Source organism: Bison bison, unplaced genomic scaffold (genome assembly GCF_000754665.1).
Source record: "Bison bison bison isolate TAMUID 2011002044 unplaced genomic scaffold, Bison_UMD1.0 scf7180017864183, whole genome shotgun sequence".
NCBI lineage: Eukaryota > Metazoa > Chordata > Mammalia > Artiodactyla > Bovidae > Bison > Bison bison.
In genome coordinates, this window is record NW_011494755.1 from 6,651,598 (window position 1) to 6,668,905 (window position 17,308).

Sequence of the window (17,308 nt, forward strand, 5' to 3'; positions counted from 1 at the left end):
AAAGTGAAAAGTGAAAGTGAAGTCGCTCAGTCGTGTCTGACTCTTAGTGACCCCATGGACTGCAGCCTACCAGGCTCCTCCGTCCGTGGGATTTTCCAGGCAAGCTAGGGAAGTTGAAACTTGGAGAACCTAAGTGATCAATCCAAGATTAAAGTGGGAACATAATATGGTTGTCTACAGCCAACCTCATGGCTGGTTCATGAGAGAGCAGAAATTAAAACCCAAGCTTCCTGAACTCTGAGGGGCTTCCCACCTCCCATCAAAGGAGCTCTGCCTGGTAAAGTCTTATAGCCACCCACATAGAGATGCAGACCCCAGGCTTCACTTGTGATTTTGGCTGGCTACATCAGGCAGTCTGGGGAGTAAGGCAAAGAAAGATGACCTGCCTTCATCCTGGGTCTGCAGGAGGGGGGTCACGTGGGTCTTGAACCTCCCCTGGTCGTTTCCAAACTTTTGTGCTTTAATAGCCCCGTATATTTTGTATGTTTTCTCTACATTCCTTGTTTACAGTCCCTATGTCTCTCACAAGGGGCATAGTTGAAAACATCATGACTGTTGAACCTGAAGCTACTTCTCAGAGGTGCATTTGGGGCTCTGGCAATAAAACCCACTCCTACCTGGGCCAGAAGTCAGGGCCAGGCTTTTCCAGAGAGGGTGGGATGCAGGCAGTCGTGGCTGCAGTGCCTGACATCACCACACCACTGCGACTGAGAACCTGATCTCATCCTAAGAATTCCTGTTTGGCATCTCAAAAGCTGGAACCTCACCTTTCCCAAGTCTGTCACACCCCTTTCCTACAACATGGAACCTGCGGTTGTTGGCATTCATTCCTTAAGACCTGGGAACTCAAACCTAAATGCTTTCAGGACCATGGCAGGTAAGGTAAAAAAGTGAAGCTGGCTGATCGATGTAAGACCAGGAAGAACAGGCTTAGTTCTCACCCAGGGGTTTTACAACCCCTGCTGTCCATACGAAAATCTCGGGCTGGTCATCTGTCCATCGGTGACCTCTGATGAGAAAGAGCCTGGGAAGGAAACCAGGAGACCTGGATACCATCGCCAGCCTCCTGGTGACTCAGCAGAGCCTTCCCTTTGCAGAGCCTCAGTTTTCCTTATCTGTAAGAAATGGGCCTTTAAGATTCAAATAGAATACATGTCCCCAAAACAACCAGAGCCAATGTCTGTCTATGTGTCTGTCTGTCTGTCTGTCTGACGTATTTGCAAAATGCTTGACAGGTCTCTTTGGTCTAACTGACTTTAGAACCAGTTTCCTTGAGGTCTTTGTTGGATGCATTTGTGACATTAATCCTTAAGCACTTGGATCCTTGTAATAAAATGACCTGCACTTAACCATCATTCTGGTACCACGCTCTATGTCACAGGTTGCTTTTTTGCCAGTGTTCTCTTCTTTCCGAAAGCTGTCATGAGCAGACAAGCTTATTAGAAAGGGTGTTCTCTTCGTGTTGTTTGTTTCAGGGAAAATAGAGAAAGTCAGACCTCCTCCATCCCCCACACCTGAAGGTCCCAGCTTGCAGCCTGACTTAGCCCCCGAAGAGGCTGCCGGATCGCAGCGGCCCAAGAATCTGATGCAGACCCTCATGGAAGACTATGAGACACACAAATCTAAAAGGCGCGAGAGAATGGATGATAGTAGTGTAAGTTTCTCCTCTTTCCTCTTTCCTGCATCCAAGGGTGAACGTCGGCCTGGTGTATGGTACTGTGGATCAGGCTCTGATGTGTGTGCGGGTGTCTGGCCAGCATCATGGGACCAGAACCAATTTTCAGATGTGTGGTTTTAACATGCCTGGAGTTGGGTTGGGGTTTGTCTTGTTTCTCAAAAACATTGATCATGCAAAGAGTGGGTCTTTTTACTGCCAAGTTTTGGTCTGAATCTACTGGCACAGCTTGTACATGAGATATGGGATGTGTAGAAAGATACCACGCAGGGGGAACACAGAAAGAAGGACGTAAGCTCCCTGAAATCACCCACAGACACCAGGGAGCTGACCGCAGCCATTGCTCGCCTGCTCTGTATAGATGTTATTTCTCTAGGCAGGAGTCCCCAACCTCGGGGATCTAATGACTGATGATGATCTGAGATGGAGTTGATGTAATAATAATAATAGAAATAAAGTGCACAATAAATGTAATGCACTTGGATCATCCTGAAACCATCCCCCCATCCCGACCCTGGTCCATGGAAAAATTGTCTTCTGTGAAGCTAGTTCCTGGTACCAAAAAGGTCAGGGATCGCTGCAGAGACCTGTGATGAGGCTGACCCTTCAGTGTCAGCTCCGGGCAGTCCTTGTAAGTGGTACCCAGTGCTCGGAAGGCTCAGTATGTTTCGGCTGCTACCAAGCCCATGTGTACAGTGTGTCAGGAAAGAGCCTTTTAAAATGACAGTTAAAAACCACACGGCTACCCTGCTACCCTCAGCTCCAAGAACTTTGCATGTGACGTGCCCATCAGCCGCGAAGAAAGTCGTCTGCTCTGTGGTTTCTTTCTCTAGTAAGAGACTTCAGAGCCCTTGTGCCCCACAGCCTGCACAGCCAGGAGCCTGGGGATCAGCCTCAGGGGTCCATGTCAACCTCGGAGTCTGCTGGCTTCTGTCTCTTAGCATTTATTGAGGTAACCACCTCCTCCCCTGAAATAGCTCAGGTCGGTTGAGGATATGCCCCAGTTGACCCAGGACAGTCCTGGTTTCTGCCTCTTATCCTCGTGTAATTATTAATAGCATCCCCTTTCCCTCTTAAAAGTGCCCCAGTTTGGATGATAAATTCTCTGCTCACCTTAAACTTGAACACAACGGGGCTCACAGTAGGAGTTCCATGCTGATTAACTGCCTTTCATATTCTAGTTGGCTGAGTGAAAGGATACTGAACATTTTAGTGGTAAAGAAAGTGAATGTGCCTGTGGCGGCCGAATGACCCACTTGGTGTCTCTCAGCCTCTTACCTGGGCTTGTACCTCAGTTGCTTGGAAAGCTAACCCAGCTCCTCTGGTGGGCTGGAGTATTTCTGGGCTGTTCCCTGTATTGTACAGTGGGATGGGCCTGGCCCTTGATGGCTGCTGCTGAGGTTTCCACCACTAGGGCTCCTTCTCTGAGCCTGTAAGACCCTTTCTGCCCTTCTTTGAGCCTTTCTTAAAATTATGGAGTTAACCTTTAGGTATTTTCTGGAGCCTGTGACCATCTTGAAGCTTGGGGCTGTATGTACGATTTCACACTGTATATCGGCAACCTTGGTGGAAGTTGGCTGGGATGTGGGGATACGGAGGAACTAATGGATTACTTTGCATGTGACCCAGACGAGTGATTTTGAAGCACCCCCTCTGTATCTCTTGTGCATGCCTTTTGTGTTGAAGGGCAGGTGTCAGGGGAAAACGCCATACCTGGAAGTAAAGAGCCTGCTCGCACTCATGTCATAGGCAGAGATGAACAGACTCTGACACTTAGGCAGCCACCTGACGTATTTGACTCAGGTTGGATTTCCCCCTTTGCATGAAGGAAGCTGCTTGGAATCGGCCTTTTAATACTGATTGCCCTTTACTTACACACTCCTGTCTCTGTTTTTTTTTTTTTTTCCCAAGTATATCAACATTTTAGATAAGGAAGAAACCTACTAAGCAAACTGTTCATATTCCCAGATCTCAAAGTCAAGGCCAAGTGTTCTGCACTGTTGTTGATACTGCAAGAGAACCAAGTTTTTCGCTGTTGAAAGTTCTTAGGGATAGAAAAAAAATCTATCCAACCTACTGTATCTCTTTTAAGAGACCCAAATCTGGAAGAAACAAAAGAACAGTATATTACAGTTCTTTTGAAAGAACTGTAGTATACTGTTCTAAAGCAAATGAATGATCATCAGTGAGACTTCATCTCAGAGCCACCTGTTAACCTGTCTTAGTCCTTTTGATTCAGGGAATCTTTCTATTGTGTCACCATCAATCACTGCAGAATATGTTGAAGTTTACCTGTAGGAATGAACAAGCCTTCATCTCTTTTCCTAGCTGATCTGTGGCCTTTCTTTAATTGTCTTTCATACCAAAATATTAACCATAGGGAGCAGATGGATGGCTTGAAGCCTGAATTTTGTCACTGGCTTCCCTGCCCCAGAAGCTGGTAATTCTGTTCTTGCTCCATCCACATACATGATCCTCGGGGTAAGATGTGGCTTCTTAGCTCCTCCAGCTTCTATCATCCTAAGTCATCTGGGTCCATTGTGACTCAGCACTTGGGCCTGCCACCATTTCTTCCCCAAAGCCACTCGGCAGCTATGAGTCACTCACGTGTGATCAGGACCCAACCACAAGTGTTCACCCTTAGGAAGTGGCAAGTTCTTTCTGAACTGAATGAAGAGAATTCTTACATACTGTACTTCCCAAGGAGAAGGCAGGCTTGAAACCAAGACTGGGATGTGTGCGTAGTGATGCGCTGGGTACAGTGATGTTAATGAGGATGGGAGGAGAGAAGAAAGAGAAGACAAATGTAGCTGTGCCTGCAGTTTGCATGAGTAGTTTTTGCCAACTTATCTGGCGGAAAACCACTGATCCTTACCATCAAAACAGGTATAGCATCCCTCCACCCCAGAGTAGCACTGGCATCTGGAGACCAGTCCCTAGTTCAGGACCTTCCATTTCCCCACTTGATAAAATATCATATGTGGGATAGGAGGGAAGACTCTGGCTCAAGGAGTCCCTGGCAGGCAGTGGCATGAGGCAGCTGCGGAGTATATAGTGCTCTTTTTCATACTCTTCAGCTAGCCTCTCTCCTCCTCAAACCAAAGTGAGGGCTCAGAGAACAACAGAAGGTGAAATATGAAATCATGAATCTCTCTTTCTGGGAACATCTGCCCAGGAGTTGATGTGAAAGTCATCTGTGGATGTTTTGCTTCATTTTGCAGTTGGGGATGAAGTCAGTGACAAGGAACCAGGAAAAAAAATCCCTTTTCTGAAAAAGTGACCCCCAAATGGCCATCCTTGTTCCCCAGCTCAGACCTGGGGCACAGTAATGCTTCAGTAGCAACGGTCTTCATCCGCCTGGGCTGGGGCCTTCTGCTTGGCGTGGTCACTGATGAGTGTCACCATGCTTGAGGTTCAGCCAGGCTCTACCTCTTAGTACCCCCTTGGCTAATTTAGGGGTAGGAGGATTGCTAACCCCAACCCTACCCACTTACCCTGGGCTGTTTACCGGGCTGTTTACCAGCCTTTAAGGACTCTTGTGAGAATTAGGAAAAGGCACGCTTTTCTAAAACTCTGTGAGGGTGCAGTCCTGAGTCGGCTGTGCAGCTGGGGAGGAGACCGGGGCACTGAGCTCAACCTCATCCATCCCCCACCTGGTGTTTTTGTGCAGAGCAGCCGTCCTGCTCGCAGTATAGGTTTCTCTAATCCGGAAATGTTATCTTACATGGAAATGTCCCCTTATCTGGGCCTGATGCTGTCTCTGGTCAGTCATGCAACTCATAAGGTCCTAATGAATCATAATTTCCTGTAGGGTTTCTTGGTACCTTGCAAAGGAAGGATATTGAGGCAACACTGTTTTTCTGGCCAGTTTTTCCTCCAACCTGACCTAGTCTCAGAAGGCAATGAGTTCTTGAATCAGGAGTGCTCTTGAACTTGTTTGGTAGACTTGCTTTCCCTTTCTCAGTGGAAGGGGTGCTGTGCTGAGTCCAAAGTACAGCCTCCTGGGCTTTTAGCCCCATCCTCAGGCCTCGCACTGAATCTACCCTTGGTGGGTTTTCCTGTGTTCTCTTTCTTTCTCCTTTGCCCCCAAGGTAGTTATGAGAGGGCTTTCAGCCTTTCCTGCCTGTCTTGGAATAAGAGAAGGCCTTTTCGATTCCTGGGTTAAACCAAGGTCTCTTTGATTCCTGGGTTAATTCCTGGGCTAGAAGTCACTACTTTTCCAAGAATTCCTGACACACACTTCCTTCCAGACCAAGACATCTTCGACGAATTCTCACTGAACTGTCCCTGGGTGGGCGGAGGAAGCTTGTCTGCCTCCAGTGCCCCTACGCTGCAGGCTGAGAGTTCAGTCACCCTCAGTGATGCTTCATTCCCCTAGTTCTCACACACACCCTAGGAACATGCAGGGGAGGGGAACACTCCACATTCATCAGCCCCTGGTCATCTGATCATGATGCAACATGTTTTCCAAATGCAGCACCTAAGAAGCAGTCGGTGATCACAGTCATATGATCCCCCATCCAGCCTATGGTCACCCTGCCAGAAACCAGTTAGTGCCTTCAAGGTCCCGTGTGATATAAATGCAAGGTCAGGACCACAAGTCTGAAGGGAGCTGTCAGAAGTCGGTCCTTCTAACTCATCACCCACAGCCAGGACATTTTTTCGCTGAGCTTTCTTTACAGTGACTTTTAGTTTCCTAGAGGAACTAAAGGATCATTCTAGTTCCGACATAATTACCCCATTCTCAGGAACCTATCTAAGTCCCCCAAGGTAGAGATGAAGCAGGCTGCTTGCTGTCTCATGGCAGTGCCATCCTTAGATCAGGTTCAGAGAATCTGCCTCCACAAAGCTTGCATTCAAACCATTCTTTGTCTGTGGTTAGGGTCTTCTTTTCATGAGACAACAGATGACAAGATTACTTTGGGCTCAGAGAGGCCTACAGGAAGAGGAAAGGGCTGTTTGTCTACAGATGACTACAGATTCTAACAAGTCCAACATGACCCTTAAAGATCTTGCTGGGGGGTAGCTGGTTGCATAAACAACAGGGGAAAGAATCTTGTTAATTCAGATCATAGCAAATGGAAGTGACAAATCTTGAATTAACAAAGTCTGGCTTATCTGATATTTTTATGAAGAAATAATAGGGTATCTGCTTGCTACAAAAGATACACTTTTTAATAAACTGATATCAGATGAAGCAAGCCTTGGTGTGGGTGTGTCCTGGTCTCCTGACGTCACTTCCCCTCCTGTCCCCCCCCACCCCCGCCCCCCGCCCCCCTCGTGCTGGTCCCCAGCTGAGGGGTGTTCCCCATGTCTCTGCCATTTACTAACCCTGGTTTTTCCCTCTCTGCCAGTACACCTCTAAGTTACTGTCTTGCAAGGTGACTTCCGAGGTACTTTTCCACTTGTTTGTCTTGGTCTTCCTGCATGCCCGACCCAAGTGCATGCTGTCGTGGTTTGCCGTTTCCTGATGGTTTTTTTTTCCTCCCTTCCTTTTCTGAATGGGATGATTGCCTTGAAATGTTGGCGTCTATGCAACAGTGGTATATGAGACTGTGCTTTGCTGTGCTGTGTGCTGGGCTGGACAAGACCTTGCCATGCTCATGGATCTGGAAGATGTTTGGACTAGAGGGCACAACCAATGGGCTATTTGGATTTTTGTTTGTTCTTTTAGAAGCTGATAACAAATCTGCTCTGGTCTGGTTAGAAAATCATGTAGCTCAAGTGGACAGGGGCTGTTGGGTTGGATCAGTCCTTGGTTTGGCTTAACACAAACCCAGAGAGCTCCATGCCATCGCTTTAGGATAACTTATTCCAACTGTGAACCAATCCAGTTCCCCCTCCCTGCCATCTTTAAACCTGTGTTTTTGTTTTGGACGCTCCTGCAAGCATTATATTTCCCCCAAAGCCTCAACCCTACAACTTCCTTCTACACAAATTTCTCAAACCTGTAGTATGAAAAAGCACATTTTAAAATGTTTTCCGTCTTTTCCACATATATATTGACTTATTTATGTGCTATGAGAAAGCATATTGGTTTTTATATTTTTAATTTCTATAGCATCATTTTTATTTTAAAAGACTTATTGCAGATGTACAGAATTGTAGAGAATCATTTATTCATTCACCTGGTTAACAGTTTATCCAGGACCTATTACACATCAGGCACTTTCTTGGTTCTGAGAAGATAGTAGTCACCTCAACAACGTCCGTGATCCCATGGAGCCAAGGATGTGCCAGTGTGCCAAGTCTATGACAGAGCAAAATAATGAGGCCAGCCTTGTCCATTCTTGTCATTTGTAATATTTCCTTAATATTTTATAAAGAAATAAATATTACCAATACCATTCAAGCCCTCTTGTTACTTCTCCCAGCTCTCATTTCTTTCTCTCTCTCGAGAGAAAACTTCTCTGGAGTTTGGCATTGATTGTTTCCATGCATGTTTTTATCCTTATACTATATACTATATATGTCTGTATACATAAATTATATCTAATGGTTTTGCATGTTCTAGAACTTTCCATAAATGTATCATATTTTAGCGCCCAGTAATCTTTATTCTGTCTGCATCATTTTTTAATGTGTCCATGTTGATACTTCCAGCTCTACTTCACTCATCATAGCTGCCGTGTATAGTGTTCCATTGAATGAGTACATATGTATTGATTATCCTTCTGGTGATCGAACTGTAGGTTGTATCTTTTCTTTGCCATTACAAATAATGAATCAGTGAATGTTATTGTACAAAGCTCTTTGTGTGACCCATGGAAGAAGGTCTACAAATATATCTAGAAGTAAAAGCACTTGTTCTGGGGCTTATACAGACTCACATTCACTACCTATTGCAAATTATTCTTCAGATTGGCTGTGCTGACCTATAGCACAATATCTTGGTTTGACCCAAAATGTTTGTTTGGGTTTTCTATACCATCCTACAGAAAACCTGAATAATCTTTTTGGCCAACACAATATATTTTATATCTCCATGTTTAGCAAAATAAATGTAGTTAACTATAGATATGAATTGATGATTATCAGTGGGTGTTTTTTTTTTTTTTTTCCAGAAAATATAAAATGAATACTGCAAATATCTTTACATGGACCTTCTTCAGTGTCTAACTGTGGTTCTCAGTTGGGGGAAGGTAGTTTAAGAATTAGACCCTAAGCCCACATTCCCTTTGAGTCAACATAAGATTGATGAAAATCTGGTCTCATCCACCCAAGGAAGATAAAACTGGGCCCTATCTACCTTCTGTGGAAGAGATGGGGGGTCAAATATTAGCACATCTTAACACGTCTGTCTTTTGTTTCACATCCCCAAAATAAAGTTGACTAGGCTGATTGCTACTCAAAGTGAAGCGATTCACTTGAATTCCGTAAGCATTGGAAAGAAAAATTAATATTAGAGGACTGTTCAGAGAGAATTGATTTTTTTCTTTCTCCCACCAGACCTAAATCTGAATTAATTTGTGGAAGATAAAACCTTAAATCAGGTCTTACTATGTTTTTTTCTCTCTATTTCTATGGAGAATGTATATTGTCCTTTCTGATTCTTCCTCCTTCAGATTCCTCCCAGCCACTGAGCAGCAGTGGAACATGGTATTCCAGACCATTGACTCCATACCCAGAGTTCTGGGGTCAGATGTTAACTTTTCCTTCTACTAGTCTGATTATTTAAACCTCCTTTTGGTTCAGTTTTTTCATATGTGAAATGCAAGTAGTAATGGTATGAACCCCCACAGAACAGTAGCAAGGATTAAAACCCCAGCTGGTTCATGGTACCTGTGATGTATGTATTTATTATTATCAGAGCCCTGGAGGCAAGTGCTTTTCTTAAACCAGAAAGGAAAGGAACACACTTTAGGAGACAAAGTTAATATGCAAACATCTAGAACAAGAGTTCTAGATTTGCTAGAGCTATATTCACACACACACAGTACTCTATTAATTGTGCAGCAGAGACTCATCTACATACCTTCCCCAAGGGCTTGGCTTTTGAATCTTCAAAAGGCCAGTTGTAGGATGGCTTCACTCCTGAGCCAGTCTGATCATAACCTCGTGGACCTGAAGACAATTTTATAGCAAGGTCACTGGCTCTTTTAGTTATGCTCTGCTGCTTATCTGATCTGTGCCTTTACTAACAACTTTAGATTTCATCAGAAATCCAGGCTCATGATAAGAGCATATAAATAGGGGAATGAAAGAAGAAAAGGGGGCTCATTGTTGGTACAGATGAATTATTTGGGTTGCCACAAGTAGATGTTCAAACCCAAGCTGTGCTGAATGTTTCCATAATTATAAGTATCATTTCTCTGCCCATTGCACTTTTTGGTGACTAAGCTCCAGGAGGGAAGAGACTCTTCTGTCCTAAACATGAAGTACTATGCCCGACACTTGGTAGAAAGCCAAGAAATATCTGTAAGATGATTGGGTAGTTGGATTGATATAGGTTCCCAAAGAACAGAGTACAGTAAATTTATTCAACATGATTGAGAATTAAAACGGGGCCTAAGGCCATCTGAAATGGAAGGGGACACTCTTTTTCAGAACCTTAGATTGATTTTTAGCTCTTATGTAAACCATTTGGTTTGTATATGCAGTCTGCAGGGCAAACATATGACTGTTTTACACAAGGAGAGCTCCTTGTCAAAATGCCTTATGTTAGAATACCACTTGATTGCTCATAAAGCCCTTTCACATGATGTGAGAAATGCAAAACTACTGTTTGAGAACTTACTATGCCCTGGAAACTATGCTAAACGCTTTACATGCATTGCCTCATTTATTCCTCAGACCAACTTGGTACTATAGTTTTTATAATCCCCATTTTACATATAAGGAAACTGAGGCACAGAAATAATAAACCTTCCCAAGGTCATGTAGTTACTAGGATTTAACCTTAGTCTGCCTGGACTTCAGAGTCCACCCCTCTTCCTGAAAAAGCCTGTGAAGTAGGGCAGGTGTTGTGTTTGTAGATAAACTTTCTTTATACATAAGGTTTAAGAGACACAAGATGCCATGAACAGCAGCAACACGTTCCAGGCAGAGAGCTAGAAATAAAGCTCAGCACTTGCCATTCCAGTCCCGCACGGCTTCCCGGTACCATGCTACCACGCATTGACCTGAAGACTGCTGTTTAACTCTGCCAGGCTTGGAAGCATCCTTCTACTGATGTCTTATTCTTAGATATTGACTAAGTGACGATGACATGCTTATACACCAACACTTTAGGGCATGGCTTATGTTCTTCATGATGAACATCCCTTCAGGAGACCTGACCGAGTTGTGTCCCATATGTCCTGTCTAGCCGTCCCTCCTAGGAGGACTAGGGAAGCCTTCCCGGAGAAAAGTGCACTGTAGCTCTGAGAAGTCCATTACTTTATCAGAGGTGCAGAGAAGCAAACTGAGATTCCTCCCCCTGCTCCCCTTGCCCTGCCTAGACCTTTATCTGTCCAGAATCTGCTTATGTCTGGGCTCCCACCACTGCTTGTAAACCTTTATCTCCTTGCTTCTCTGAAGTTGTCAGCATCTCTGTCGCTTGCCAGAATGATTGTTCTTCACAGAAACAAAAGCTTCATTCCATATTGGTTGGATAACCAACCAGTCTTGGCTCTACTGGACTTTTCTTTAAATTCAGAAACTGTGCATCCTAAGCCAGAGCCACAATAACTGAACTGACTGGTGTGCATGGGCTTGCTTTTGGCGTAGCACTGTGAAATTGAACCGTTTCTCCCGCTTTGGCAACATAAATGTCCTTCATGCGGATGTCATCTGGATCAAACTCAAGCAGGAGCAGACTGGCCGAGGGTTTCCCCCGGAGTCCACAGGCTCTTCTAGGGAACCAGAGGGAGGGTGGCTCACCCCGATGGTGGTGAACCAATTTGTTCTCAACGTTGTCACCTTCCATTTCCTTAATGAGTACCTGTAGCCCTGATGCTACATCAGCATGCCCAGATTCCTTTATTATTGGCTTCAGAAGCTCTTTTTTTCCCCCCACTTAATTCCTCTTGCGAGCTTAATTATACCAAAGTAGATTTTTGTGATATAAATAAGATCACAGCTTGCGTAGGTCCATAAAGTTTGATGGAATGATTCCGCACTGGTTCCGTTGTTTGGAACTCTTTTCTGGAGACTAAGACCATTCATAGCTGTGCTAATGTGGTAGTCACTAGATCCAAGAGGCTACTGAAATCAAGTGTGTAGTTTCTCAGCCGCACGAGCCATGTTCTAAGCACTCAGTAGCTGCCATACTGGATAGTCCAGATGCAGAACATTGCCAACAGACTGCGCTCATCTAGAGCATGTAGCGATCGCTTTGTTATCAAAAAGCTTGATGCAGGGCCAAATTTAGTTCTAGGAAACTTGCAGAACATTTCAGGGAAATTAAATCTCTCTATACTGAGAATGATGGGTCAGATGGCAAGTGAACTTGGCTGTGAGATGATGGCGCCCCCAGGACCTCCCACCACCCACCTTCACTTTCATTCTCTCCGGTCTCCCAGCTGGTTCAGACAGTTTCCCACTTTCCTCATTCAGTAGATACTGTTGAGGGAGGGAAAGGAGAAAAGAAACAGAGAAGTCAGTTTGTGTATGTGATTGATATCCATGAACTCTGTGTAATTTTTTTCCTTCTCTCTTAGGTCCTTGAGGCCACACGGGTTAATCGAAGAAAGAGCGCATTGGCTTTGCGCTGGGAGGCGGGGATCTATGCCAACCAAGAGGAAGAAAACAATGAATAATCAACTTCCTTCCACCCAGGAAGCTTCTTTGGTGCTTGGGGTCCCAAGAAACCAAGAAATCAACAGTTAAAGCATTTTAATAGAATATTTATTAAAGTGCAAACAAACTCAGCAATCCTTATGCAGGCCAGAAGTTATAATTTACAGTGAAAAAGCAGTCCACCCACCAAACTCAAACTCCTGGGAGTCAAAAGGAAAAGGATTGTGTGTGTGTGTGTGTGACTCAAAAGGATCGCCTGGGTTTGGACCACAGTTGATCCAAAAGGACAAAGAAATTATGAGCAAACCGACATGGTTGCTCCAGGCAGAAGAGACCAGGCTGCCTGGGTGGTGAGGAAAACAGTGGAGATGTGGCCCTTTGGAGAATCTGAGAAGCTGGCGCCGTCCACCTGGCGGAGGGTACTTCCCTGCGCCTGCACCAGTTCCCACCCGTGACCACATCGCAGGTGGCGGACCAACTCCATTTACTCCAGCAGCCACAAAATAAGGTTTCTCTCCATTTGCCCAGAAGAGGCAACTCTCGTCCCATATCTCTTTCATTTAATTGTTTTTAATTAGGAGCCATGAATGATCACAATCCGTATTTTGAAGACAAGATTTCTTCCTGTTGCAAACACAATCTGTTCTACATTAGGAGGTTGAGGAAGTGGGGGCAGAAAGCCAAACCAAATAGATTATTTTACCTTTAGGGTCTTGTCTGCTTATGATACTGACTGAGCTACAGTTTATGAGAACACATTTTCACAATTCTGTTTCTTTATATGAAGACTATATTTAGGGGGCAACAACTATTTTTATGATGGGGTGGGGGAATCTATCCATGTATAAAACCTGTACACATTGAACAGCATGGTTCAAGAGGGGAGGGGTGTTTTTAGAATGGCAATAATCGAAACAAGGGCGAACTCTGCCTTGGAGAGGTAGATGAGAAATAAAGAGGTGTTTATAACTATATTTTATATATAAAGTGAACCTTCAAGGGAGTAGGAAGATGATAGATTATTTTGGATTAGTCAGGGAAAGGAAGCAGTAAAGAAAGCTCATGAAAGGTAGAGAATAAGGGAGGGAGAAAGAGTGGGAAAATGAGGAAGTAAGAGAGATTATTTTTGCTGAGCAACCAATATTTTTCAGGATGATACAGAGAAAAATATAGAAGTTTAAGTGCAGGCTTAGGATCAGCTACAAATCCTAAAGATGGGTGTGTGTGCGTGCGCACGCACACACGTGCCTATGTGTCCACACATGCCTTTGTGTATTTTTGCAAAGCGCGTGAGTGCTCACGAGTAAGGGGGGGTGTGTGTGTGTGTGAGGAGTAAAATTCCAGAATGGTCATGGGACAAAGGTATCCACTTACTTCCTCCAAAGCTGTTTGCCAGCGTCAGGAGTGAGCGAGAATTTATTTTTTATGAAAAGGATATAGAGGCTCCGAGCTGATACAGTATTTGTAATATTAAGTTGACCTAACATGGTATTTGCATGAGTCACAATGGCAAAGTTTTGAGCAGTTTTGTAATTTGACATTTAGGAAAGTTTCATATTTATTCTCATGCTTTGTATTCATGCTTAGTATAGGCTAAAGGATGCCAGCTTTACTCTTTTTGTCTTTTAAAGCAATATGATCAGGGCATTCAATCATGGAATGCCCTCAATTTCTGGATGAGAAATTTTTTAACTCTGGCCATGAGAAAAATACTGACCAGCATTCTTTTTTTTTTTCGTCCCTTTTGTTTTTTCTTTAAATTAGAGGATAATCACTTTACAATATTGTGCCCTTTGTTTTAAAACTGTGTTTTTTTAAAAAAAAGCAATAAGTAAGTTAGACCTCACTAAAATTCCTTTTTGTTTTTATATTATTCTGTCATAAGCGCTAATAGGTTATTCTGACAAGTAGCAATTCCACAAAATTTGTATGTAGATGTCATGCACACTATCTTTGCTTCTTTTATTAGACTAATGTCGACTTTAGGGGAAAGTTTATTCATAAACAAGTGGTGGACACAAAGTAGAAATGGAGCTGTCGGGTAACTTACAACTTTGAAACTGCCAAGGGAACCTGCAATTTGAAGCCAAATTCTACAGATGGGTAATTAGCGCCATCTTCAAATGGCTCACGGCCCTGAGCATTCCGAATGAAGAGTCAACAAAATGTGCTAACCACTGGAGATACGTGACAAATAAGATGCCTGCTGTTAGGAATTCTTTTTTCAAGTGGGAGAGGCTGGCACAGAGACAGACGTTCCCAGGAAAATGAGATGAGGAGTCCTGATCAGTGACAGGAGAGTACCCTGAGGATTTCCAGCATTGTTCCCAAGACAGGCACGGGAATGACCACTGATGCGACAGTAGCATCGTGTGGCCCAGGGACACAGAGGCTGCTCGGATGCCTGGAGAGCAAAGTGTTCTATGCTTCGTGATTTCTGGACTAACTCTGGATCTGGTCACGGCCATAGACTAGATACAGATGGACTCCCCATCTTTCGAAAGAGGAAACAATCCTCAGGACTTGCCTGAAGTGTTTGGTTCTGTTTTGAAGGAAAATGTATACCCACCTTAAACCTCCATTTGAGAAGAGAATGGGCAGCTGAAAAGAAAGCTTAGAAGGCCACGCAATTCCTGCACTTGCTGTGGAGGCAGATAAATCGGTCTTTGACTACAGTTGATTGAACCAGACACATTGATTGCGTAGAGTTACAGAGTTGGGATCCTTTGGTCCGTGCTTTGAGTAGGCAACAAATGCAGAGTTTCCGTGACCCCCTCACAGTCACAAAGCCGTTTAACTGTGGCCCCCACATCTCCAGCCTTTGCTTGTTCCCTTCTGCTGCCTTCTGATGACTGCTGTTCCACTCAGTTACAACCCTGTTAAAATGTCCATTACAGTTCCCTTGGAAGAGCCAGGTTTTCTCTGCGCTCTTGAGTTTTTTTTACTCATTTAAGAAACATTGGGCCATGGCTTTGTACATATCACTATGCTAGGCTCTGGGATCCCAAATGAACCCCTTAAACCATGTGAAGATGGAGCAGACCTGGAGGAAAATCACTCCTGCCTCATCCATTGAGAGGAAGAGGCTTGTCTACACATCGGCCTCTGATGCTCATCCCTGCCCCCAAATAGCACGCAAGCTTGTTAATCTCAGCTAGAACAAATGTTTAGATTCCGTAGATATTAAAAGCTTTCCTGAAAGTATTCCATTCCACAGTGTTTATAGATGTCCACTTTCCTCCGGAACTGATTACCTACTGACATTCCTTGGCTTTCTCATCCAGAAATTATGGAAACAGGGTCTGTCAGTGGCAGGAGGCTGGGCTGTGTCCCGCGTGAAGGACACATGCAGTCTCCTTGCCTTTTTACACCTGTGCATGCTGCCCACCGTAGACAGTGATGTATAAACCATATATAGCTCAGTGTCCACATATATACGCAACACACACACACAGCATAACAAGGAACACTAAGACAGTGTTGACTCTTGTCTCTGAAGACAAATAATTTAACATTTTTTCCAACTAAAGAATGGATGTCATTAAACTATGTATTGGAAAAAAAAATAATAACCTATGTGTTTAGAGATGGTGACTATATCCAGTTTTAGTGACAGAACCAATTTCCTGAATTTTAAGCATTCAGTGAGTGAGCTGCCAATTTTGATTTTGTGTTGCTCTTTACCCAAATGACATTTTTTTTTTTTTCCCTTTTTTGGAGGAGGGGGCAAAAAGCAGCAATACTGTGTTTGAAAATGATACTCTGGCTCTCCTGTGTATGTTAACCACTTCAATGTTATTATCCTGCTTTGGTTTTATAGTGATTGTGAGGCATTCAATGCAAGTATACAATTATTTTCTCATTAAAACCCAGTGTGTGTTGTGTTTTTATAAGTGATGGCCGCTTGTTTGACTGGGGTGGGGAGTTGGAGGACCGCACTGCCTGAGGGTGGCCAGTGCCCTTGCCTCTGATTCCACGGGGGAACATTGCTTCTTGCATATTTGGAACCCAGAAAGCAACACGAGCTGGTGGGGCAGACCTTCGACAGGCTGTTGGCAGTGCCCCTTTTGCCGTGTTGGGTCCAGCTGCCCTGGCTAGGCTGGAAACCGATGGGACCGACGTGACATGGGTGCCTCCTGAGGAGGGAGGTAGATTCCAAGGTCAGAGACGGTGGGGCAAAGGGCAGGGTGAACAGTGATGCTCACTCTCTGCCCTTAGGCTCTAATTTTTATTATCCATTCCATTCCCAGCACCCACATTTGGCTCTGTGTGGGTGCTAAGTCGCTTCAGTCGTGTCTGTGTGACCCCATAGACGGCAGCCCGCCAGGCTCCCCCCTCCCTGGGATTCTCCAGGCAAGAACACTGGAGTAGGTTGCCATTTCCTTCTCCAGTGCATGAAAGTGAAGTCACTCAGTCGTGTCCGACCCTCAGCAACCCCATGGGCTGCAGCCTTCCAGGCTCCTCCGTCCATGGGATTTTCCAGGCAAGAGTACTGGAGTGGGGTGCCATAAGTTGCTTCAGTCGTGTTCAACTCTTTGACGCTATGGGCTCTCCTCTGAGGCATAGAGAATTTCAGACTTTACCAAGCATCTGAGACCACAGGTGAACCAAAGCTTCCTCCCCTGATTTCCTCCTGCCCGCCCTCCACTTCCTCACCCCCATCCCGAGTCTCTAACCACGCTAGGCTGTTTTACATCTTAACCCCTGGAACTAACTTGTACCCAGACCTTCAGTTGCCTGTTCTTCCTTAGCACCTTCCTGTCTCTGTCTCCCCGAGGTCTCCTTTCAGCTGCTGCTTTCTTCATCTCTCCCCATTTATGTACCTTCTTCCAGTTTTCCCCACCCCTACCCCACACCACCCAGGATTCCAGTCATATTCTCCTGTTCTTCCTTATGGCATCATGTCCAGTCTCC

At 44.6% G+C, this 17,308-nt stretch overlaps 1 protein-coding gene across 7 annotated transcripts in view; it reads left to right on the forward strand.

Moving 5' to 3' along the window:
• Nucleotides 1-16,262, forward strand: part of LOC104991163 (paralemmin-2) — a 517,429-nt gene extending 501,167 nt beyond the window's left edge. For 6 of the 7 annotated variants that reach the window (XM_010843550.1, XM_010843549.1, XM_010843552.1 and 3 more), the window contains 2 exons: nt 1,476-1,654; nt 12,316-16,262. In XM_010843550.1, coding sequence (XP_010841852.1) covers nt 1,476-1,654; nt 12,316-12,414 — 278 coding nt within the window. In that variant the 3' untranslated portion in view covers nt 12,415-16,262. The remainder of the gene's footprint in view (nt 1-1,475; nt 1,655-12,315) is intronic. The other variant, XM_010843551.1, reaches the window with a different exon arrangement.
• Nucleotides 16,263-17,308: the final 1,046 nt, after the last annotated feature.